Below are 25,000 nucleotides of genomic sequence, written 5' to 3'. Positions count from 1 at the left end.
ATCCAGAGAGACTTACAGTTAGTGAGTCATTTAGCAGACACTCTGATACAGAGAGACTTACAGTTAGTGAGTCATTTAGCAGACACTCTGATCCAGAGAGACTTACAGTTAGAATCATTTAGCAGACACTCTGATCCAGAGAGACTTACAGTTAGTGAGTAATTTAGCAGACACTCTGATCCAGAGAGACTTACAGTAGTGAGTCATTTAGCAGACACTCTGATCCAGAGAGACTTACAGTTAGTGAGTCATTTAGCAGACACTCTGATCCAGAGAGACGTACAGTTAGTGAGTCATTTAGCAGACACTGATCCAGAGAGACTTACAGTTAGTGAGTTATTTAGCAGACACTCTGATCCAGAGAGACTTACAGTTAGAATCATTTAGCAGACACTCTGATCCAGAGAGACTTACAGTTAGTGAGTCATTTAGCAGACACTCTGATCCAGAGACTTACAGTTAGTGAGTAATTTAGCAGACACTCTGATACAGAGAGACTTACAGTTAGTGAGTCATTTAGCAGACACTCTGATCCAGAGAGATTTACAGTAGTGAGTCATTTAGCAGACACTCTGATCCAGAGAGACTTACAGTTAGTGAGTCATTTAGCAGACACTCTGATCCAGAGAGACTTACAGTTAGTGAGTAATTTAGCAGACACTCTGATCCAGAGAGACTTACAGTAGTGAGTCATTTAGCAGACACTCTGATCCAGAGAGACTTACAGTTAGTGAGTCATTTAGCAGACACTCTGATCCAGAGAGACTTACAGTTAGTGAGTCATTTAGCAGACACTCTGATCCAGAGAGACTTACAGTTAGTGAGTCATTTAGCAGACACTCTGATCCAGAGAGACTTACAGTTAGTGAGTCATTTAGCAGACACTCTGATCCAGAGAGACTTACAGTTAGTGAGTCATTTAGCAGACACTCTGATCCAGAGAGACTTACAGTTAGTGAGTCATTTAGCAGACACTCTGATCCAGAGAGACTTACAGTTAGTGAGTCATTTAGCAGACACTCTGATCCAGAGAGATTTACAGTTAGTGAGTCATTTAGCAGACACTGATCCAGAGAGACTTACAGTTAGTGAGTCATTTAGCAGACACTCTGATCCAGAGAGACTTACAGTTAGTGAGTCATTTAGCAGACACACTGATCCAGAGAGACTTACAGTTAGTGAGTCATTTAGCAGACACTCTGATCCAGAGAGACTTACAGTTAGTGAGTCATTTAGCAGACACTCTGATCCAGAGTCATTTAGCAGACACTCTGATCCAGAGAGATTTACAGTTAGTGAGTCATTTAGCAGACACTCTGATCCAGAGAGACTTACAGTTAGTGAGTCATTTAGCAGACACTCTGATCCAGAGAGACTTACAGTTAGTGAGTCATTTAGCAGACACTCTGATCCAGAGAGACTTACAGTTAGTGAGTCATTTAGCAGACACTCTGATCCAGAGAGACTTACAGTTAGTGAGTCATTTAGCAGACACACTGATCCAGAGAGACTTACAGTTAGTGAGTCATTTAGTAGACACTCTGACCCAGAGAGACTTACAGTTAGTGAGTCATTTAGCAGACACTCTGATCCAGAGAGACTTACAGTAGTGAGTCATTTAGCAGACACTCTGATCCAGAGAGACTTACAGTTAGTGAGTCATTTAGCAGACACTCTGATCCAGAGAGACTTACAGTTAGTGAGTCATTTAGCAGACACACTGATCCAGAGAGACTTACAGTTAGTGAGTCATTTAGTAGACACTCTGATCTTACAGTTAGTGAGTAATTTAGCAGACACTGATCCAGAGAGACTTACAGTTAGTGAGTCATTTAGCAGACACTCTGATCCAGAGAGACTTACAGTTAGTGAGTCATTTAGCAGACACTCTGATCCAGAGAGACTTACAGTTAGTGAGTCATTTAGCAGACACTCTGATCCAGAGAGACTTACAGTTACTTACTCTTCACTCCTCTTCACTCTTCTTCACTCCTCTTCACTCCTCTCCCTCCTCTTCACTCCTTTCCCTCCTCTTAACTCCTTTCCCTCCTCTTCACTCCTCTCCCTCCTCTTCACTCCTCTCCCTCCTCTTCACTCCTCTCCCTCCTCTTCACTTCTCTCCCTCCTCTTCACTCCTCTCCCTCCTCTTCACTCTTCTTCACTCCTCTCCCCCCTCTTCCTTCCCCTTCACTCCTCTCCCCCTCTTCACTCCCCTCCTTCCTCTCCTTCCTCTCCCCCCTCTTCACTCCTCTCCCTCTTCACTCTTCTTCTTTCCTCTCCCTCCCCTCCCTCCTCTCCTTCCTCTCCCCCCTCTTCACTCCTCTCCCTCTTCACTCTTCTTCTTTCCTCTCCCTCCCCTCCCTCCTCTCCTTCCTCTCCCCCCTCTTCACTCCTCTCCCTCTTCACTCTTCTTCTTTCCTCTCCCTCCCCTCCCTCCTCTCCTTCCTCTCCCCCCTCTTCACTCCTCTCCCCCCTCTTCACTCCTCTCCCTCCCCTCCCTCCTCTCCTTCCTCTCCCTCCCCTCCCTCCTCTCCTTCCTCTCCCTCCTCCTCCCTCCTCCCTCTCCTCCCCTCCCTCCTCTCCCTCCTCTCCTTCCTCTCCCTCCCCTCCCTCCTCTCCTTCCTCTCCCTCATCTCCTTCCTCTCCCTCCCCTCCCTCCTCTCCTTCCTCTCCCTCCCTCCCTCCTCTCCTTCCTCTCCCTCCTCTTCACTCTTCTGGAAGTAATAGAATCTAGGTGTTGACACTTAGATCTGGGAAGATCACTGTCCTGATGTTTGGTGTTTAATCTTATTTTCTGTGTGTGTGTGTGTGTGTGTGTGTGTGTGTGTGTGTGTGTGTGTGTGTGTGTGTGTGTGTGTGTGTGTGTGTGTGTGTGTGTGTGTGTGTGTCAGGTCCAGTATCTTTGGTGATAAGACAGAGGTGGTCCTCCTTCAGAAGATGAATGAACCGCTGTCCCTCGGAGCCGTCAAGAGGGAGCCCCCTAAAACAGCCTTCACCTCACGCACAGGTGGGTGTGTTAACTCAACCCCCCCACCCTCTCTCTCTCTCTACCTCCATCTCTCTTTCTACCCCTCTCTCTCTCTCTGTCTCTCTCTCTCTCTACCTCATCTCTATTTCTACCCCTCTCTCTACCTCCATCTCTCTTTCTACCCCTCGTTCTACCCCCACCCTCTCTCTCTCTACCTCCATCTCTATTTCTACCCCTCTTTCTACCTCTCTCTCTCTCTCTCTCTCTCTCTCTCTCATCATCATCTCCATCTCCATCTCAGTTGTAACAGACGTGTGTAGTCCGAGGCGTTTCCCTCCCTGGTGTGGGCAGGCTGCTCTATGGGGCAGCTGGTCGGGGCTTGTCCTAGCCAATGGGCTGTCAGTGTGGGCAGGAAGAGGCTTCAGTGATGCCGTGGCTCTGATGTGGCTCATTTCCTGTATCGGTAGCTTCCTGTCCTCCTGCTTGCTGCTGGAGCCAATCAAGGTAGGACGACACACACACACAGTGCTCATAAATCAATGATTTACCAGAAGGCTTATTCTATGCCCTGTGGGTAGTGTATCAGTGTGTGTGTGTACTCTAGGTGCTACTAGAAGACCTGTACTATGCCCTGTGGGTAGTGTATCAGTGTGTGTGTGTACTCTAGGTGCTACTAGAAGACCTGTACTATGCCCTGTGGGTAGTGTATCAGTGTGTGTGTGTACTCTAGGTGCTACTAGAAGGCCTGTACTATGCCCTGTGGGTAGTGTATAAGTGTGTGTGTACTCTAGGTGCTACTAGAAGGCCTGTACTATGCCCTGTGGGTGAAGAGGCTCCGTCCAGAGGAGCAGGATGTCCTGGTGGAGTGTCCTCGTGTTGACAGAGTTGTCCAGCGTGTCCCCAGAGTCAGACCACCCCAAGGCTTCGCTCTGTCCCAGGCCAGACAGCAGGCCCGCAAGGTCCACATGCTGCACAGCATGCTGAAGGTAAGAGACAGAGGGAGGGAGGGAGGGAGGGAGGGAGGGAGGGAGGGAGGGAGAGACACAGCATGCTCAAGGTGAGGGAGGGAGGGAGGGAGGGAGGGAGGGAGGGAGGGAGGGAGGGACAGCATGCTCAAGGTAAGAGACGGAGGGAGGGAGGGAGGGAGGGACACAGCATGCTCAAGGTAAGAGAGGGAGGGAGGGAGGGAGGGAGGGAGGGAGGGAGGGAGGGAGAGACACAGCATGCTCAAGGTAAGAGACAGAGGGAGGGAGGGAGGGAGGGAGGGAGGGAGGGAGGGAGGGAGGGAGGGAGGGACAGCATGCTCAAGGTAAGGGAGGGAGGGAGGGAGGGAGGGAGGGAGGGAGGGAGGGAGGGAGGGAGGGAGGGAGGGAGGGAGGGAGGGAGGGAGGGACAGCATGCTTAACTATGTCGTTAACAGAACTTCCTGGTGTTCAACACTGTTGGTGTTAGTTGTGTATCTGTGTCAATAATATCATTGTTCCTCAACCAATGGTTTTCTTCGTTCTAGTTAGAGTTGTGTATCTCTAACTGGAGCGGGTGTTCTGAGTGGACAAAACATTAGGAACACCTGCTCTTTCCATGACAGACTGACCAGGTGAATCCAGGTGAAAGCTATGATCCCTTATTGATGTCACTTGTTAAATCCACTTCCGTGTAGATGAAGGGGAGGAGACAGGTTAAAGAAGGATTTTTAAGCCTTGAGACATGGATTGTGTATGTGTGTCATTCAGAGGGTGAATGGGTAGGACAAAATATTTAAGTGCCTTTGAACAGGGTATGGTAGTGGCTATGGTAGTGGGTATGGTAGTGGGTATGGTAGTGGGTATGGTAGTGGGTATGGTAGTAGGTATGGTAGTGGGTATGGTAGTGGGTATGGTAGTAGGTATGGTAGTGGGTATGGTAGTAGGTATGGTAGTGGGTATGGTAGTGGGTATGGTAGTAGGTATGGTAGTGGGTATGGTAGTGGGTATGGTAGTGGGTATGGTAGTGGGTATGGTAGTAGGTATGGTAGGGGGTATGGTAGGGGGTATGGTAGTAGGTATGGTAGGGGGTATGGTAGTGGGTATGGTAGTGGGTATGGTAGGGGGTATGGTAGGGGGTATGGTAGTGGGTATGGTAGTGGGTATGGTAGTGGGTATGGTAGGGGTATGGTAGTGGGTATGGTAGTGGGTATGGTAGTGGGTATGGTAGTAGGTATGGTAGTGGGTATGGTAGTAGGTATGGTAGTGGGTATGGTAGTGGGTATGGTAGTGGGTGTGGTAGTGGGTGTGGTAGTAGGTGTGGTAGTAGGTGTGGTAGTGGGTGTGGTAGTGGGTGTGGTAGTGGGTATGGTAGTAGGTATGGTAGTGGGTATGGTAGTGGGTATGGTAGTGGGTATGGTAGCGGGTATGGTAGCGGGTATGGTAGCGGGTATGGTAGGGGGTATGGTAGTGGGTATAGTAGTGGGTATGGTAGTGGGTATGGTAGTAGGTATGGTAGTAGGTATGGTAGCGGGTATGGTAGCGGGTATGGTAGCGGGTATGGTAGCGGGTATGGTAGCGGGTATGGTAGCGGGTATGGTAGCAGGTATGGTAGTGGGTATGGTAGCGGGTATGGTAGCGGGTATGGTAGCGGGTATGGTAGTGGGTATGGTAGCGGGTATGGTAGCGGGTATGGTAGTGGGTACGGTAGTGGGTACGGTAGTGGGTACGGTAGTGGGTACGGTAGTGGGTATGGTAGTGGGTATGGTAGTGGGTATGGTAGCGGGTATGGTAGTGGGTATGGTAGTGGGTATGGTAGTGGGTATGGTAGTGGGTATGGTAGTGGGTACGGTAGTGGGTATGGTAGTGGGTATGGTAGGGGGTATGGTAGTAGGTATGGTAGTGGGTATGGTAGTAGGTATGGTAGCGGGTATGGTAGTAGGTATGGTAGTGGGTATGGTAGTGGGTATGGTAGTGGGTACAGTAGGGGGGACGGTAGGGGGTATGGTAGTAGGTATGGTAGTGGGTACGGTAGTGGGTATGGTAGTAGGTATGGTAGTGGGTATGGTAGTGGGTATGGTAGTGGGTATGGTAGTGGGCGCACCGGTTTGTGTCAAGAACTGCAACGCTGCTGGGTTTTTCCACACTCAACAGTTTCCCCGTGTGTATCAAGAATGTTCCACCACCCAAAGGACATCCAGCCAACTGGACACAACAGTAGGAAGCATTGGAGTCAACATGGGCCAGCGTCTCTGGAGTCAGTGTCTCAGTGGAACACTTTCTACACCTATTACAGTCCCCAACGAACTGAGGCTGTTCTGGGGGAAAAGGGGTGCAACTCAATATGAGGAAGGTGTTCCTAATGTTTTGTCCACGCGGTGTGTATCTCTAACTAGACTATCTATGTTGTGAACAGAACTTCCTGGTCTACATGCTCTTCCTGTTGGTGGTGTTGCTGCTCAACTACTCTGACACGACCAAGGACACACACAGCCTGCGACTCCGCACACAGCTACAACTCACACTACACACACCGGACCAGGTCAACATCAGCAGGTAAAACACACATTATACACACACACACACACACACTCACACTACACACACCGGACCAGGCCAACATCAGCAGGTAAACACACATTACACACACACACACACAGCCTGCGCCTCCGCACGCAGCTACAACTCACACTACACACACCGGACCAGGCCAACATCAGCAGGTAAACACACTTTACACACACACACACACACACACACACACACACACACACACACACACACACACCGGACCAGGCCAACATCAGCAGGTAAACACACATTACACACACACACATGCACGCACGTTTGCAAATTAAATATAGTGTGTGTGTGTGTATGCGTGCGTGTGTGTGTGTGTGTGTGTGTGTGTGTGTGTGTGTGTGTGTGTGTATGCGTGTGTGTGTGTGTGTGTGTTGAGAGCTGTTCTCCTAAAACAGACTATGTATTTGACTGTTTCAGTACAGACAAATCCCTCCTGTTTCAGTACAGACAAATCACTCCTGTTTCACTACAGACAAATCCCTCCTGTTTCAGTACAGACAAATCCCTCCTGTTTCAGTACAGACAAATCCCTCCTGTTTCAGTACAGACAAATCACTCCTGTTTCAGTACAGACAAATCCCTCCTGTTTCACTACAGACAAATCCCTCCTGTTTCAGTACAGACAAATCCCTCCTGTTTCAGTACAGACAAATCACTCCTGTTTCAGTACAGACAAATCCCTCCTGTTTCAGTAGAGACAAATCCCTCCTGTTTCAGTACAGACAAATCACTCCTGTTTCAGTACAGACAAATCACTCCTGTTTCACTACAGACAAATCACTCCTGTTTCACTACAGACAAATCACTCCTGTTTCAGTACAGACAAATCCCTCCTGTTTCAGTACAGACAAATCACTCCTGTTTCAGTACAGACAAATCACTCCTGTTTCACTACAGACAAATCACTCCTGTTTCACTACAGACAAATCACTCCTGTTTCACTACAGACAAATCACTCCTGTTTCAGTACAGACAAATCACTCCTGTTTCAGTACAGCTCATCATGTCCATGTCTCTGTCCTGCAGGCGTGAGGATGTGTGGGCGTGGCTGTCAGGCTCCCTGTTGCCAAGGTTACTGGATAGCACCACCCTAATGCAGGAAACAGGAAGTGTGCTCCTGGGCACGCCCAGACTACGACAGATACGAGACGGTGAGAATACAGTCCATTTTCAGTTGGTCACACATTCCTACACACAAACACACAAACACACACACTAATTTAGCTTCCAGTAATTCATTGTTTATTCAGAAGTCTTTCTAAACCTCATTCTCTCTCACTCCTTCTCCTTCCTGTCCTGACCTCTCACCCTCTCTCCCTCCCTCTCTCTCCCTCCCTCTCTCTCTCTCTCTCCCTCTCTCTTTCTCTCCCCATCCCTCCATTCTTGTCTTGTATAGTTAGTCTGTCCTCTCCAGGTTCCATCCATGGGGCTGGAGCAGCAGGCTGGGGAGAGGGGTTGACTGGCTCAGCAGTAAACAGGAAGCTGACCCAGAACTGGACCTTACACACGGCTGATGACAATGGGTAAGGAGGGAGGGAGAGAAATAAAGATGGGTTGATCCTCTTTTGTCATTGCTGTCTTTCTTGAGCCTCTATTTCTCTCCCTTCCTCCCCTCTTTCCATCCCCCCTCTCCCTTCCTCCCCTCTTTCCATCCCCCCTCTCCCTTCCTCCCCTCTTTCCACCCCCCCCCTCTCCCTCCCTCCCTCCATCCCCCCTCTCCCTCCCTCCCTCCATCCCCCCTCTCCCTCCCCCAGAGCGTGGCGTTGGGGTCAGGTGATGGTGTACGGGAGCGGAGGTTTCGTCCAACAGCTGAACAGGAACATAGAGGAGACCAGAACATCACTACAGTACCTACAGCAGTTACACTGGATGGACCACATGTAAGAGGGAGGGAGGGGGGGGAGGGAGGGACGGAGGGAGGGAGGGAGGGAACGGACATTTCAGTGATGCCATTTCAATCTGAATTTGAGTGCTTTGTCTGACTTTCGATGTCTCTCTCTTTCTCTCTCTCTCTTCGACTTCTCTCTCTCTCTCTCTCTGTATGTGTGTGTGTGCATGCGTGCGTACGTGCCTGTGTGTGTGTGTGTGTGTGTGTGTTACCAGGACACGGGCTGTGTTTGTGGAGTTCTCTCTCTACAACACCAACACAGACCTTTTGGCCTTCTTCTCCTTCCTGTTTGAGTTCCCCGTCTCTGAGCACACTCAGTCCAGCCTCGACCTCTTGACCTTCCGCCTGCAGCCTATCACAGGCCTCGACCTGCAGCTGCAGCTCACGGTAACCCCCGGCAGCCATACCTACACACTGAATACACCACTCAATTTTAAGACAGCTAGTGCTAGCCAATCACAGAGTGGATATAGTAGAGGGGCGGGAGCAGTATCTTGGAACTAACAAATCATAGCTTGGCTAGAGAGGAAGAGTCGGAATACTAAATACACCACTAGATTATAATATCACCATACCAACACACTGAATACACCACTAGATTATAATATCACCATACCAACACACTGAATACACCACTAGATTATAATATCACCATACCAACACACTGAATACACCACTAGATTATAATATCACCATACCAACACACTGAATACACCACTAGATTATAATATCACCATACCAACACACTGAATACACCACTAGATTATAATATCACCATACCAACACACTGAATACACCACTATATTATAATATCACCATACCAACACACTGAATACACCACTAGATTATAATATCACCATACCAACACACTGAATACACCACTAGATTATAATATCACCATACCAACACACTGAATACACCACTATATTATAATATCACCATACCAACACACTGAATACACCACTAGATTATAATATCACCATACCAACACACTGAATACACCACTAGATTATAATATCACCATACCAACACACTGAATACACCACTAGATTATAATATCACCATACCAACACACTGAATACACCACTAGATTATAATATCACCATACCAACACACTGAATACACCACTAGATTATAATATCACCATACCAACACACTGAATACACCACTAGATTATAATATCACCATACCAACACACTGAATACACCACTAGATTATAATATCACCATACCAACACACTGAATACACCACTAGATTATAATATCACCATACCAACACACTGAATACACCACTAGATTATAATATCACCATACCAACACACTGAATACACCACTAGATTATAATATCACCATACCAACACACTGAATACAACACTATATTATAATATCACCATACCAACACACTGAAAACAACAGTAGATTATAATATCACCACTAGATTATAATATCACCATACCAACACACTGAATACACCACTAGATTATAATATCACCATACCAACACACTGAATACACCACTAGATTATAATATCACCATACCAACACACTGAATACAACAGTAGATTATAATATCACCATACCAACACACTGAATACACCACTAGATTATAATATCACCATACCAACACACTGAATACACCACTAGATTATAATATCACCATACCAACACACTGAATACACCACTAGATTATAATATCACCATACCAACACACTGAATACAACACTAGATTATAATATCACCATACCAACACACTGAATACACCACTAGATTATAATATCACCATACCAACACACTGAATACACCACTAGATTATAATATCACCATACCAACACACTGAATACAACACTATATTATAATATCACCATACCAACACACTGAATACAACACTAGATTATAATATCACCATACCAACACACTGAATACACCACTAGATTATAATATCACCATACCAACACACTGAATACACCACTAGATTATAATATCACCATACCAACACACTGAATACACCACTAGATTATAATATCACCATACCAACACACTGAATACACCACTAGATTATAATATCACCATACCAACACACTGAATACACCACTAGATTATAATATCACCATACCAACACACTGAATACACCACTAGATTATAATATCACCATACCAACACACTGAATACACCACTAGATTATAATATCACCATACCAACACACTGAATACACCACTAGATTATAATATCACCATACCAACACACTGAATACTCCAGGATCTAGGTTATTATATTACCATGGCAACAAAGGAAATACTGTCTGCAGACAGATAAAGTCTCTCACTCTCCTCTCCCCATCCATCTCTCTCCTCTCCCCCTTCCCCCTCCCTCCCTCCCTCTCTCCTCTCCCCCTTCCCCCTCCCTCCCTCCTCTCCCCCTTCCCCCTCCCTCCCTCTCTCCTCTCCTCTCCCCCTCCCTCTCTCCTCTCCTCTCCCCCTTCCCGCTCCCTCTCTCCTCTCCCCCTTCCCCCTTCCCCCTCCCTCTCTCCTCTCCCCCTTCCCCCTCCCTCTCTCCTCTCCCCCTTCCCCCTCCCTCTCTCCTCTCCCCATCCCTCCCTCTCTCAGATCCTTCTCTTCTCCCTCGTGGTGTATTTCTGTGTATGTGCGGTCCTGGGCCTGATGAGAGAGGGCTGGGTATACCTCCTGTGCCCGTGGCGGTTGCTGGGCGCGTGCAGCCTGGCGCTGGCAGCGTGTGTGTGTGGCCTCCACATCAGCCGATGTGCCGCTGCCGGGCGCCTGTGGGCGTCGTACCTACGGCAACGAGACGGGTACACGGACTTCTACCCGCTGGCACTGCAGAGCCAAGCTTACACCCTGCTGTCTGCCATGCTCCTGTTCATACTGGTGTTGAAGGTACGGAGAGAGAGGGAGGGGGGGGGGGGGGGTAGCTGTACTGCTGAAGGTCAGATTGAGAGGGGGGGGCTTAGCTGTACTGCTGAAGGTCACATAGAGAGAGGAGGAGGGAGGGAGGGGGTTAGCTGTACTGGTGAAGGTCACATAGAGAGAGGAGGAGGGAGGGAGGGGGTTAGCTGTACTGCTGAAGGTCATATTAAGAGAGAGGGGGAGGGAGGGAGTGAGGGGGGGGTTAGCTGTACTGCTGAAGGTCAGATTGATAGAGGGGGTGGGGTAGCTGTACTGGTGAAGGTCAGATTGAGAGAGAGGGGGAGGGAGGGAGTGAGGGAGGGGGTCAGCTGTACTGGTGAAGGTCAGATTGAGAGGGGGGGTGAGGGAGGGGGTCAGCTGTACTGCTGAAGGTCAGATTGAGAGGGGGGGTGAGGGAGGGGGTTAGCTGTACTGCTGAAGGTCAGATAGAGAGAATGGTTGGATCCAATGCAGATTTCGAATCTCTCTTTCTCTCTCCCTCCCTCTTCTCCCACTCCTTCTCTCCATTCCCTCCCTCTGTCCATCTCCCCTCCCTCCTCCTCCCTCCCCCTCCCTCTCCCTCCCCCTCCCTCCCTCCCTCCCTCCCTCCTCCTCCCTCTCACCAGGCGTCCCACCAGTTGCGTTTCCTGAGGGAGTGGGCAGTGTTTGGCAGGGCTCTGAGACGCTCTGTCTGGGAACTGATAGGAACAGGTCTGGTCCTGCTGGTCCTGCTGCTGGCCTACTCACACACAGGACACCTGGTAATACACGCACGCACGCACACACACACACACACACACACACACACACACACACACACACACACACACACACACACACACACACACACACACAGGACACCTGGTAACTCACACACACACACACACACACACAGGACACCTGGTAACTCACACACACACACACACTCAAGTGGTGACCTGTTTTATTCCTCTTCATTACCAGAAGCCCTTCTGTGGTAGAGAACAGCAGCATCTCTTCTAGTCAACAAGTGAAGACTGACAATATGCTGTTTGGTTGTTTCAATGTGTGAGGGGGAGAGAGAGGAAGGGAGAGAGAGAGAGAGAGAGAGAGGAAGGGAGAGAGAGAGAAGGGAGGGAGAGAGAGGAAGGGAGAGAGAGAGAGGGGAAGGGAGAGAGAGAGAGAAGGGAGAGAGGAAGGGAGAGAGAGAGGAAGGGAAAGAGAGAGAAGGGAGGGAGAGAGAGAGAGAGGAAGGGAGAGAGAGAGAGAGGAAGGGAGAGAGAGAGAAGGGAGGGAGAGAGATAGAGAGGAAGGGAGAGAGAGAGAAGGGAGGGAGAGAGATAGAGAGGAAGGGAGAGAGAGAAGGGAGGGAGAGAGAAAGAGAGGAAGGGAGAGAGATAATGGGAGCTATTTGGCTCTTGTATCCATTCTCTCTCCTTTCTTATTGACATTCAGAGAGCTCAGTTGGATCAATCACACCCTGGGCTTTGTCTTGCCAAGCTGCATACTGACACATCATTCAGGCAGATGACAACTAGATGTGGGTGTGTCCAGCTGCATATTTACTCCGTCTGCTTCACTCACTGAGTCATGAGGGTCTATACTAAGACTGTGTCCCAAATGACACCCTATTCCCGATATAGTGCACTATGGGTCCTGGTCAGTAGTACAGTAACTAGGTGATAGAATGCAGCCTCAGTGTTCTATAGTGATGAACATTATTGGGATGCAGCCTCAGTGTTCTGTGGTGATGAACAGTATTGGAATGCAGCCTCAGTGTTCTGTAGTGATGAACAGTATTGGAATGCAGCCTCAGTGTTCTGTGGTGATGAACAGTATTGGAATGCAGCCTCAGTGTTCTATAGTGATGAACAGTATTGGAATGCAGCCTCAGTGTTCTATAGTGATGAACAGTATTGGAATGCAGCCTCTGTGTTCTGTAGTGATGAACAGTATTGGAATGCAGCCTCAGTGTTCTGTAGTGATGAACAGTATTGGAATGCAGCCTCAGTGTTCTATAGTGATGAACAGTATTGGAATGCAGCCTCAGTGTTCTGTAGTGATGAACAGTATTGGAATGCAGCCTCAGTGTTATGTAGTGATGAACAGTATTGGAATGCAGCCTCAGTGTTCTGTAGTGATGAACAGTATTGGGATGCAGCCTCAGTGTTCCGTAGTGATGAACAGTATTGGAATGCAGCCTCAGTGTTCTATAGTGATGAACAGTATTGGAATGCAGCCTCAGTGTTCTATAGTGATGAACAGTATTGGAATGCAGCCTCTGTGTTCTGTAGTGATGAACAGTATTGGAATGCAGCCTCAGTGTTCTGTAGTGATGAACAGTATTGGAATGCAGCCTCAGTGTTCTATAGTGATGAACAGTATTGGAATGCAGCCTCAGTGTTCTGTAGGGATGAACAGTATTGGAATGCAGCCTCAGTGTTCTGTAGTGATGAACAGTATTGGAATGCAGCCTCAGTGTTCTGTAGTGATGAACAGTATTGGGATGCAGCCTCAGTGTTCTGTAGTGATGAACAGTATTGGAATGCAGCCTCAGTGTTCTGTAGTGATGAACAGTATTGGAATGCAGCCTCAGTGTTCTGTAGTGATGAACAGTATTGGAATGCAGCCTCAGTGTTCTGTAGTGATGAACAGTATTGGAATGCAGCCTCAGTGTTCTATAGTGATGAACAGTATTGGGATGCAGCCTCAGTGTTCTGTAGTGATGAACAGTGTTGGAATGCAGCCTCAGTGTTTTATAGTGATTAAAAGTATTGGAATGCAGCCTCAGTGTTCTATAGTGATGAACAGTATTGGAATGCAGCCTCAGTGTTTTATAGTGATTAACAGTATTGGGATGCAGTGTTCTGCATCCCAATACAGTGTTCTGTAGTGATGAACGGTATTGGGATGCAGCCTCAGTGTTCTACAGTGATGAACAATATTGGAATGCAGCCTCAGTGTTCTGTAGTGATGAACAGTATTGGAATGCAGCCTCAGTGTTCTACAGTGATGAACAGTGTTGGAATGCAGCCTCAGTGTTCTGTAGTGATGAACAGTATTGGGATGCAGCCTCAGTGTTCTACAGTGATGAACAGTATTGGGATGCAGCCTCAGTGTTCTGTAGTGATGAACAGTATTGGGATGCAGCCTCAGTGTTCTACAGTGATGAACAGTATTGGAATGCAGCCTCAGTGTTCTGTAGTGATGAACAGTATTGGAATGCAGCCTCAGTGTTCTGTAGTGATGAACAGTATTGGAATGCAGCCTCAGTGTTCTGTAGTGATGAACAGTATTGGAATGCAGCCTCAGTGTTCTGTAGTGATGAACAGTATTGGAATGCAGCCTCAGTGTTCTATAGTGATGAACAGTATTGGGATGCAGCCTCAGTGTTCTGTAGTGATGAACAGTATTGGAATGCAGCCTCAGTGTTTTATAGTGATTAAAAGTATTGGAATGCAGCCTCAGTGTTCTATAGTGATGAACAGTATTGGAATGCAGCCTCAGTGTTTTATAGTGATGAACAGTATTGGAATGCAGCCTCAGTGTTCTGTAGTGATGAACAGTATTGGAATGCAGCCTCAGTGTTCTATAGTGATGAACAGTATTGGAATGCAGCCTCGGTGTTCTGTAGTGATGTACAGTATTGGAATGCAGCCTCAGTGTTCTGTAGTGATGAACAGTATTGGGATGCAGCCTCAGTGTTCTGTAGTGATGAACAGTATTGGAATTCAGCCTCAGTGTTCTGTAGTGATGAACAGTATTGGAATGCAGCCTCAATGTTCTGTAGTGATGAACAGTATTGGGATGCAGCCTCAGTGTTCTGTAGTGATGAACAGTATTGGAATGCAGCCTCAGTGTTCTGTGGTGATGAACAGTATTGTAATGCAGCCTCAGTGTTCTGTAGTGATGAACAGTATTGGAATGCAGCCTCAGTGTTCTGTAGTGATGAACAGTATTGGAATGCAGCCTCAGTGTTCTGTAGTGATGAACAGTATTGGAATGCAGCCTCAGTGTTCTGTAGTGATGAACAGTATTGGGATGCAGCCTCAGTGTTCTGTAGTGATGAACAGTATTGGAATGCAGCCTCAATGTTCTGTAGTGATGAACAGTATTGGAATGCAGCCTCAGTGTTCTGTAGTGATGAACAGTATTGGAATGCAGCCTCAGTGTTCTGTAGTGATGAACAGTATTGGAATGCAGCCTCAGTGTTCTGTAGTGATGAACAGTATTGGAATGCAGCCTCAGTGTTCTATAGTGATGAACAGTATTGGGATGCAGCCTCAGTGTTCTGTAGTGATGAACAGTATTGGAATGCAGCCTCAGTGTTTTATAGTGATTAACAGTATTGGGATGCAGTGTTCTGCATCCCAATACAGTGTTCTGTAGTGATGAACGGTATTGGGATGCAGCCTCAGTGTTCTACAGTGATGAACAATATTGGAATGCAGCCTCAGTGTTCTGTAGTGATGAACAGTATTGGAATGCAGCCTCAGTGTTCTACAGTGATGAACAGTATTGGAATGCAGCCTCAGTGTTCTGTAGTGATGAACAGTATTGGGATGCAGCCTTAGTGTTCTACAGTGATGAACAATATTGGAATGCAGCCTCAGTGTTCTGTAGTGATGAACAGTATTGGAATGCAGCCTCAGTGTTCTACAGTGATGAACAGTATTGGAATGCAGCCTCAGTGTTCTATAGTGATGAACAGTATTGGGATTCAGCCTCAGTGTTCTGTAGTGATGAACAGTATTGGGATGCAGCCTCAGTGTTCTGTAGTGATGAACAGTATTGGAATGCAGCCTCAGTGTTCTGTAGTGATGAACAGTATTGGAATGCAGCCTCAGTGTTCTGTAGTGATGAACAGTATTGGAATGCAGCCTCAGTGTTCTATAGTGATGAACAGTATTGGGATGCAGCCTCAGTGTTCTGTAGTGATGAACAGTATTGGAATGCAGCCTCAGTGTTTTATAGTGATTAACAGTATTGGGATGCAGTGTTCTGCATCCCAATACAGTGTTCTGTAGTGATGAACGGTATTGGGATGCAGCCTCAGTGTTCTACAGTGATGAACAATATTGGAATGCAGCCTCAGTGTTCTGTAGTGATGAACAGTATTGGAATGCAGCCTCAGTGTTCTACAGTGATGAACAGTATTGGAATGCAGCCTCAGTGTTCTGTAGTGATGAACAGTATTGGGATGCAGCCTCAGTGTTCTACAGTGATGAACAGTATTGGGATGCAGCCTCAGTGTTCTGTAGTGATGAACAGTATTGGGATGCAGCCTCAGTGTTCTACAGTGATGAACAGTATTGGAATGCAGCCTCAGTGTTCTGTAGTGATGAACAATATTAGGATGCAGTACAACACTGTTTCATCACCTCTTAGTCTACAGGTTGGTTAACAAAAACGTGGGTGAAGACATAACAATCATCATTCCATATCTCACTTTCTTCTCTCCCTCTCCAGCTCTTCCACTCCGTGATGGACGGATATGGCAGCGTGAGCTCCGCCTGCCTGTCGTTGCTTGGCGCCGGTGGGCGTGGCCTGTTGTCCTTGCGACCATCGTCAACAACAACCGGCCCCTCTAGCTCCGCCTCCAGCCTGGTGTTCCACGCGAGCTTCGCCGTGCTGCGGCTGGCGTTGCTATGGCTGGTGACCTCTGCGTTGTTAAGGAACTATCGTCGGGCGCGGGCGGAGTTGTACCGCCCGGTGGTGGACCTACAGGACTATGAGATGGTGGAGCTGTTTCTACGACGACTGAAGATGTGGATGGGCCTCAGCCGTACCAAGGAGGTAGGAGCACTTCTGGTTTCAACTTCCTGTTTCATGTTTTTGAGAGATTCCTACTTCCTGCGGGCTTCCTGTTGCAGTCATTTGGTATTACTGCTAAAAGATGTTGTCTTACTTAGATTTTGCTTACCCATAAAATGCATTGACTGGATGTCCTGAGTTAAATTCTCCTACTGCACTAACACTAACCCTAAAAAGATCTTGCTACAAGTGGGGTACATTGGACTTTTATTCCAGAGTAATGTATTGTTTAAGCCTGTACTTTATATTGACCCTCTCTCTCCGCCCCTCTGTCTACCTCTGCCCCCCCCCCCCCCCCCTCCTTCGTCCCTCCACCCCTCAGTTTCGTCACAAGGTGCGTTTTGAGGGCATGGAGCCCCCCCCCTCTCGCTCCTCCTCCACCAGTGACTGTCAGTCCCTGTGCCTGCCCCCTCTGGACGGCTCCGAGTCGCCCCCCAGCCCTGGCAGCCTGGACGGGACCTCTGAGGCCTCCTGGAGACCCACCTCTTCCAGCCCCTGTAGCCTGACAGAGGCTCCCGGGACGGGGCTAAGCCTGGGTCCCGGCGGATTGGGACCAGGTGCGTTGGCGGGTGGAACAGCCTGGCGAGAAAGGGCGGAGACTGAGGCGACTCTGAAGAGGCTTCTCCCCACACTGGACGCCTTGCTGCTGCAGCTGGACCGGGTCACCGTGGCGACCGAGGAGCTGTACCGTACCGAGTGTGTCCTGGAGTGTGCCCACAGGAAAGGAGGAGGGCCGAGGGGGGGGAAGGGGAGGAGAGGAGAGAAGGAGAGGGGGGAGAGTAGAGAGGGCCGAGGAGGGAAGGGGAGGAGAGGAGAGAAGGAGAGGGGGGAGAGTAGAGAGGGCCGAGGAGGGAAGGGAAAGAGGGAGGAGAGGGGGGAGAGTAGAGAGGGCCGAGGAGGGAAAGGAAAGAGGGAGGAGAAAGACTCTGCTGGACGGAGAGAAAGAAAAGGAGGTCAGCAGAAAGTCAACACTGTGGTGGGGGTGGTGGGCGTGGCTCAGCCTAAAGATACAGGGAACTCTGGGGCTAACCCTAAACACACCCCGAAATCTACCCCTGTCCCGGTTCCTCCCCCTACATCTACCCCTGCCCCGAAATCTACCCCTGTCCCGGTTCCTCCCCCTACGACTACCCCTGCCCTGAAATCGACCCCTGTCCCAGTTCCTCCCCCTACATGTACCCCTGCCCCGAAATCTACCCCTGTCCCGGTTCCTCCCCCTACATCTACCCCTGCCCTGAAATATGCCCCTGTCCCGGTTCCTCCCCCTACATCTACCCCTGCCCTGAAATCTGCCCCTGTCCCGGTTCCTCCCCCTACATCTACCCCTGCCCTGAAATTGACCCCTGTCCCAGTTCCTCCCCCTACATCTACCCCTGCCCTGAAATCGGCCCATGATCCTACCCCAAAATCTACCCCTGCCCTTAAACCTACTCCGAAATCTACCCCTGTATCTGCCCCTATACCTGACCCAAAATGTACCCCAGTTTCTCCCCATATCATTTCCCCTGCCTTGACCCCTGCCCCTGTACCCCTCTCTACTCCTGCCCTACCCTCCACCCCTGCCCCCTCCTCCTCCTCCTCCACTCCAGCCCCTCGAGAGTGGGACCCCCCTACGGAGAGAGAGACCCTGCCCCCCTCCAGCCTCTTCAACCACCCGGCCCACACCACCACCATTCCCACGCGCAAACGCAAGCCCCCGCCGCTCAAGAACAAGGTGCACCCCAACCCAGACAGGCATGTGTCCGGACACCCCAAACCCTGAGGACCTCTCCTGAAGGACCCTCAAGAAGAAAGGATGTTAGGGATGGATGGACAGAACGGGCCGTAGGGAGGAGTGGAAGGAAAGGAAGGATCCTGGGTAGAGGATGAGTGGGCGTCGGTCACAGCAGGTGATGTCACTGGTGTTCCACTCTAAATCCAGAAGGAGAGAACGCGAGAGAGGAGGGAAAGAGAGAAATAGAGGCCCCAAAACAGCGATCACTCACCATGGAGTTGGCATGGAAACAAGGTGCAGGTCGCCAGTTCTTTACCCCCGCCCCCTAACCCTGACCCCATGTGACCCCGGAGGTCGTGTGGTGGCGTCGACAGAAGCACATGTTGTGCTGACATTAGGAGTGCTGACTGTATGTTTAGTCAATGAAGAGTGTGTGCACGACCTGTTGATGATGTACACAGCTTGTTGATGATGATGTACACAGCTTGTTGATGATGATGATGATGTACACAGCTTGTTATTGATGTACACAGCTTGTTGTTGATGCTTCAGTGTGTTATCTATGCTGTTGCATTTGTTGTTTCTATTTGATCATGAAAACATAAGGAAGCTATTGTTCTTGATCACCATGGGTATGTGGGACCTGTCTAAATGCTCTGTTCAGAAGCTTTGGAGATGTCACACACACACACACACATTCAAGCTAGTTGGTACACACACTCACGCATTTTAGGTACAACCACGCAACCTTTGCATGAACACAGATGCTAAAATCAAAGAGGCTATCAGGGTGCGACCAGAGTGGCTGCTTCAGGACTCCCAGGTAGGGAGGAAGGTAGGGAGGAAGGTAGGGAGGGAGGGAGGGAGGTAGGAAGGGAGGGAGGGAGGGAGGAAGGTAGGGAGGACGGTAGGGAGGTAGGGAGGGAGGAAGGTAGGGAGGTAGGGAGGGAGGGAGGTAGGGAGGGAGGGAGGTAGGGAAGGAGGTAGGGAAGGAGGGAGGGAGGGAGGGAGGGAGGGAGAAAATTAAGGAGAAGAGAAGTGAAGATACTGTAGTTGGTGAAGATGAGCGACAGCAGGAGAGATTAACGTGTTGAAGTGTTGATCAGTTGAATAATAAAAGGAAAAGCGAGAAAGAAGACATCTATGCTTTTAGTCTGGAGTCTCTGTCCTAAACTACAATACTTAACTACATCTATGCTTTTAGTCTGGAGTCTCTGTCCTAAACTACAATACTTAACTACATCTATGCTTTTAGTCTGGAGTCTCAGTCCTAAACTACAATACTTAACTACATCTATGCTTTTAGTCTGGAGTCTTAACTCAGTCCTAAACTACAATACTTAACTACATCTATGCTTTTAGTCTGGAGTCTCTGTCCTAAACTACAATACTTAACTACATCTATGCTTTTAGTCTGGAGTCTCTGTCCTAAACTACAATACTTAACTACATCTATGCTTTTAGTCTGGAGTCTCTGTCCTAAACTACAATACTTAACTACATCTATGCTTTTAGTCTGGAGTCTTAACTCAGTCCTAAACTACAATACTTAACTACATCTATGCTTTTAGTCTGGAGTCTTAACTCAGTCCTAAACTACAATACTTAACTACATCTATGCTTTTAGTCTGGAGTCTTAACTCAGTCCTAAACTACAATACTTAACTACATCTATGCTTTTAGTCTGGAGTCTTAACTCAGTCCTAAACTACAATACTTAACTACATCTATGCTTTTAGTCTGGAGTCTTAACTCAGTCCTAAACTACAATACTTAACTACATCTATGCTTTTAGTCTGGAGTCTCTGTCCTAAACTACAATACTTAACTACATCTATGCTTTTAGTCTGGAGTCTTAACTCAGTCCTAAACTACAATACTTAACTATCAGGAGGAAGCGAGGGTACATTGCTACAATATAATCTTGGTTATCATTTTGGAATATTATCAGTAAACATGTATGTTGCTTTCAATATGGTTCTAATTTAAAGCACTTTTGTTGTAATGTGTATTTGAGTGCGAGTGTGTGTTTTGAGTGTGTGTGAGCGTATTGAAAATAATAAGCTTGGTACGAAAACCAATAGAGAAAACCAATAGAGAATGCTTCACACATATTTTAACAATTAGCGTTGCCAAAGTCTGCGCATTATGTACGCGTCAAGAGTTGTATCTTTTTACATTTTTAAAGAAAATTCCTTTTGTACTTGGCACTTTATCTCCTTCTGAAGCTCTTATCCATATTTAACTCCTGTGTTACTTTCTCCATTTTTTTTTTGTTATTTTAATATACAAAACAGCTATACAGAATGATCTTCTAATGAGTATTATAACAGTAACTATGTCAGGAAATTGAAGCGTTTTCATTTTGTATTTTCTTTTGTCATTTTGTGTTTTGTTTTATTTTTATCATTGTTGTTATTGATGGTCACTCTACTTCCTGGAAGAAAAAAAAAACATTTCCTCCCCACAAACTTCCTGTTTCCTGTGGGCAGATCTCAGGGACCCCGCCCCCTTCCCCCCCAAAACCAGGAAGTTGGCCTTATTTGTTTGTTGTCTTCTGTTTGTCGTTGTTGAAAGGTCAGATGAATTTCAAGTGAGAAGTGTCATAGTAGTGCTTTTAGAATCGTTGTAGTGATTCTCTGATGTTCCATCCAGACCAAAGCATATATTATATTCATCTCCCCGTTAATAGAACACAGCCCAAACACTCTAGAACACTCTAGAACCAACCATTCCAAGCCATGTTCCCTTTTTCCAAGCCCACAAAGATATTTTGGATGTACATTTTACTCCAAACCTGTTGGTGGCAGTCTCCACAAGATTGGTGGTCCTGTCCATAAACGTACCACAACAATGTAACGTTCCGTTACAAAGTTATATCAAAACCCTGTTTTCTCATCAGTCAGTTTGTATATGCGTGTATGTAGTTACTTCTTGAGTTATATCATTCTCAGTTTTGTTGATGTGCTGCAGAGTTGTTGGTTTTTACGGTCGTTCCGGTTTCACACCTTATTTTAGTGTCCTCCATCCCCTAGACAAAACACCTGACAGTTCCCATAGCAACTCTCAGTTCACAATTCAAGCGCTACAAAGAAGTTCTTAAATCCAAAGAAAACAATGAAGAGCAGGTTCTCCCATTTCTCCTGAGATTATATATATATATATCGGCCCGGTTTTTACTGTGTGGAACTACATCGTGCCAAAGCTAGTCCCTTCTGCATGTTTAGTATTTTGTCTTGGTGTAACACGTACTTTGTCCTACATTTGCATGTTGAAACAAAAGTGTCGTGGTCTGTTTTGTATCGTTGTATTGTATCATGCGCTTGTAGCATTTCTCCTGCTTTTTGCACTCGACAAAGTCGAATAAAGAGTTTGACAGCTAGGAGAGCATGTATCCGTCTTGTGGGAGACTAATTGTTCACCTAGGACATTTTCACTATCAAAATACTCATAAAGACGGCTCGTCCATAAGACCTTGGCCAGTTGTCCACAAAGTACTGATCTTCCTGACCACCTCTGGCGGCAGTAAGGGACGAATGGATTGGATGGACGAAAGCTCAGTGGGCGGGGCTTACAGTTACAACAGCGGGTGAAGTTTACAGGTGAGTCAAATAGACCTTGGCAGCGATTACAGCCTCGAGCATTCTTTTGTATGACGCTATAAGCTTGGCACACCTGTATTTGGGGAGTTTCTCCCATTCTTCTCTGCAGATCCTCTCAAGCTGTCAGGTTGGATGGGGAGCGTCGCTGCACAGCTGTTTTCAGGTTTCTCCAGAGATGTTCGATCGGGTTCAAGTCTAAAAGACATTCAGAGACTTGTCCCGAAGCCACTCCTGCGTTGTCTTGGCTGTGTGCTGAGGGTTGTCCTGTTGGAAGGTAAACCTTCGCCCCAGTCTGAGGTCCTGAGTTTTCATCAAGGATTTCTCTACTTTGCTAAATTCATCTTTCCCTCGTTCCTCCCAGTCCCTGCCGCTGAAAAACATCCCCACAGCATGATGCTGCCACCACCATGCTTCACTGTAGGGATGGTGCTAGGTTTCCTCCAGATGTGACGCTTGGCATTCATGCCAAAGAGTTCAATCTTGGTTTCATCAGACCAGAGAATCTTGTTTCTCATGATCTGAGTCCTTTAGGTGCATTTTGGCAAACTCCAAGTGGGCTTTCATGTGCTTTTTACTGAGGAGTGGGTTCCGTCTGGCCACTCTACCATAAAGGCCTGATTGATGGAGTGGTGCTGGAAGGTTCTCCCACCTCCACAGAAGAACTCTGGAGCTCTGTCAGTGACTATCTGGTTCTTGGTTACCTCCCTGACCAAGGTCCTTATCCCCAGATTGCTCAGTTTGGCCGGGAGATTTGGTGGGCCCAAACTTCTTCCATTTCAGAATGATGTGTTCTTGGGGACATTCAATGATGCAGAAATGTTTTGGTACACTTCCCCAGATCAGTGCCTCGACACAATTCTGTCTCGGAGCTCCACAGACAATTCCTTCGACCTCATAGCTTGGTTTTTGCTCTGACATGCACTGTCAACTGTGGGACATTATATATAGACAGCTGTGTGCCTTTCCAAATCATGTCCAATCAATTGAATTTACCACAGTTGGACACAAATCAAGTTGTAGAAACATCTCAAGGATGATCAACGGAAACAGGATGCACCTGAGTTCAATGTCCAGTCTCAAAGAGTTTGAATACTTGTTTAAGGTATGTTTCTTTATACATTTTATAACATTTCTAAAAACCTGTTTCTCTTTGTCCTTATGGGATATTGTGTTTAGATTGATGAGAATCCATTTTAGAATAAGGCTGTAACGTAACAAAATGTGGAAAAGGTCAAGGGGTCTGAATACTTCCAGAATGCATTGTGGCTGAAACAGCTGTAAACATGTTTAAAACATGGTCCCCCCCCTGGTAGTGCACTGGGCTAGGGACCAGATTACAGGCTCTCATCTTGCAGAAAACCTTTCTCTCTAAAGAAGGAGGATTTATAGCCCTGGTTTTCATGATCTGATCAAGATGATCCAGACTCATCAAGGAAGCAGCCCAGTTAAATGCAAATCATTTTTAACATGGCGCAAACTCTGCCCACCTGGGGAACCAGGCAAGCTATACAAAACATCCCCTTAAAAAAAGGTGCCACCTGTAGAAATACAAATATGGGTTCACCACAAAGAACTACAAACATGGCTGAGTTCAACACAAAGAACTACAAACATGGCTGAGTTCACCACAAAGAACTACAAACATGGCTGAGTTCACCACAAAGAACTACAAACATGGCTGAGTTCAACACAAAGAACTACAAACATGGCTGAGTCCAACACAAAGAACTACAAACATGGCTGGGTTCACCACAAAGAACTACAAACATGGCTGAGTTCACCACAAAGAACTACAAACATGGCTGGGTTCAAAAAACAAACTACAAACATGGCTGAGTTCACCACAAAGAACTACAAACATGGCTGAGTTCACCACAAAGAACTACAAACATGGCTGGGTTCAAAAAACAAACTACAAACATGGCTGAGTTCACCACAAAGAACTACAAACATGGCTGGGTTCAAAAAACAAACTACAAACATGGCTGAGTTCACCACAAAGAACTACAAACATGGCTGAGTTCAATAATCAAACTACAAACATGGCTGAGTTCAACACAAAGAACTACAAACACGGCTCCTCAACGACATCACAATACAAATAGAAATGGAAAAAAAAAACACACTGACACTTTCATTGGCTATTTGTTTTGTTTATTCTGCACACACACACACACAGCTTTCAAATGTCGTGTTTCTACATTCACCATACTTCCTTCTGAGTGGTTTTGCGAGGGGATGAGAGAAGGAAATGAGGAGAGGGATGAAAGGAGGGAAGGGTGTGCGTCGGCTGTGTAAGCCACGGGGGGGTCATTCTCTGCGTTCCAAATGGCACCCTATTCCCCCTATATAGTGCACTACTTTAGACAGAGCCCACGTGCCCTGGTCAAGCACAGTGTATTAGAAAGACAATAGGGACAATAGTTAGTTAGGCAGCACCATCTGTACCGGTCATCTCATCACCATCACAACTAATTCATGGGAGCAGTTGGATTAAAAGCCACAAGGCCACATCAGCTTGTCAAGACAAATGTCTGGGAGAGAATCGTCAAATCATATAGGTAGAAAGCAGGAAGTTATTCAACCGGTGTG

At 47.3% G+C, this 25,000-nt stretch overlaps 2 protein-coding genes across 11 annotated transcripts in view; one reads left to right on the top strand and one right to left on the bottom strand.

Annotated features, from left to right (window-relative positions):
* pkd1a (polycystic kidney disease 1a) overlaps positions 1–19,549 on the top strand; it is a 144,825-nt gene extending 125,276 nt beyond the window's left edge. For 2 of the 4 annotated variants that reach the window (XM_090195270.1, XM_090195273.1), the window contains 12 exons: positions 2,892–3,007; positions 3,270–3,472; positions 3,760–3,954; positions 6,347–6,486; positions 7,540–7,664; positions 7,910–8,036; positions 8,268–8,393; positions 8,617–8,788; positions 11,003–11,290; positions 11,926–12,060; positions 16,748–17,074; positions 17,415–19,549. In XM_090195270.1, the coding sequence (XP_090051396.1) occupies positions 2,892–3,007; positions 3,270–3,472; positions 3,760–3,954; positions 6,347–6,486; positions 7,540–7,664; positions 7,910–8,036; positions 8,268–8,393; positions 8,617–8,788; positions 11,003–11,290; positions 11,926–12,060; positions 16,748–17,074; positions 17,415–18,854 (3,394 nt within the window). In that variant the 3' untranslated portion in view covers positions 18,855–19,549. Of the gene's footprint in view, positions 1–2,891; positions 3,008–3,269; positions 3,473–3,759; positions 3,955–6,346; positions 6,487–6,545; positions 6,560–6,639; positions 6,654–7,539; positions 7,665–7,909; positions 8,037–8,267; positions 8,394–8,616; positions 8,789–11,002; positions 11,291–11,925; positions 12,061–16,747; positions 17,075–17,414 lie in introns of all 4 variants that reach the window. The other 2 variants (XM_090195271.1, XM_090195272.1) reach the window with 2 other exon arrangements.
* A 4,996-nt stretch (positions 19,550–24,545) lies between these two features.
* Positions 24,546–25,000, bottom strand: part of tsc2 (TSC complex subunit 2) — a 67,547-nt gene continuing 67,092 nt past the window's right edge. For all 7 annotated transcript variants that reach the window (XR_016485660.1, XR_016485661.1, XR_016485662.1 and 4 more), the window contains one exon: positions 24,546–25,000. This exon is cut by the window's right edge and continues 625 nt beyond it. The gene's annotated coding sequence lies outside the window, so the exon portion shown is untranslated.

This window comes from Oncorhynchus mykiss, chromosome 13, assembly GCF_057628025.1.
Source record: "Oncorhynchus mykiss isolate SJ-2025 chromosome 13, ASM5762802v1, whole genome shotgun sequence".
Classification (NCBI taxonomy): Eukaryota; Metazoa; Chordata; class Actinopteri; order Salmoniformes; family Salmonidae; genus Oncorhynchus; species Oncorhynchus mykiss.
This window is presented reverse-complemented; position numbering and strand designations above follow the sequence as displayed.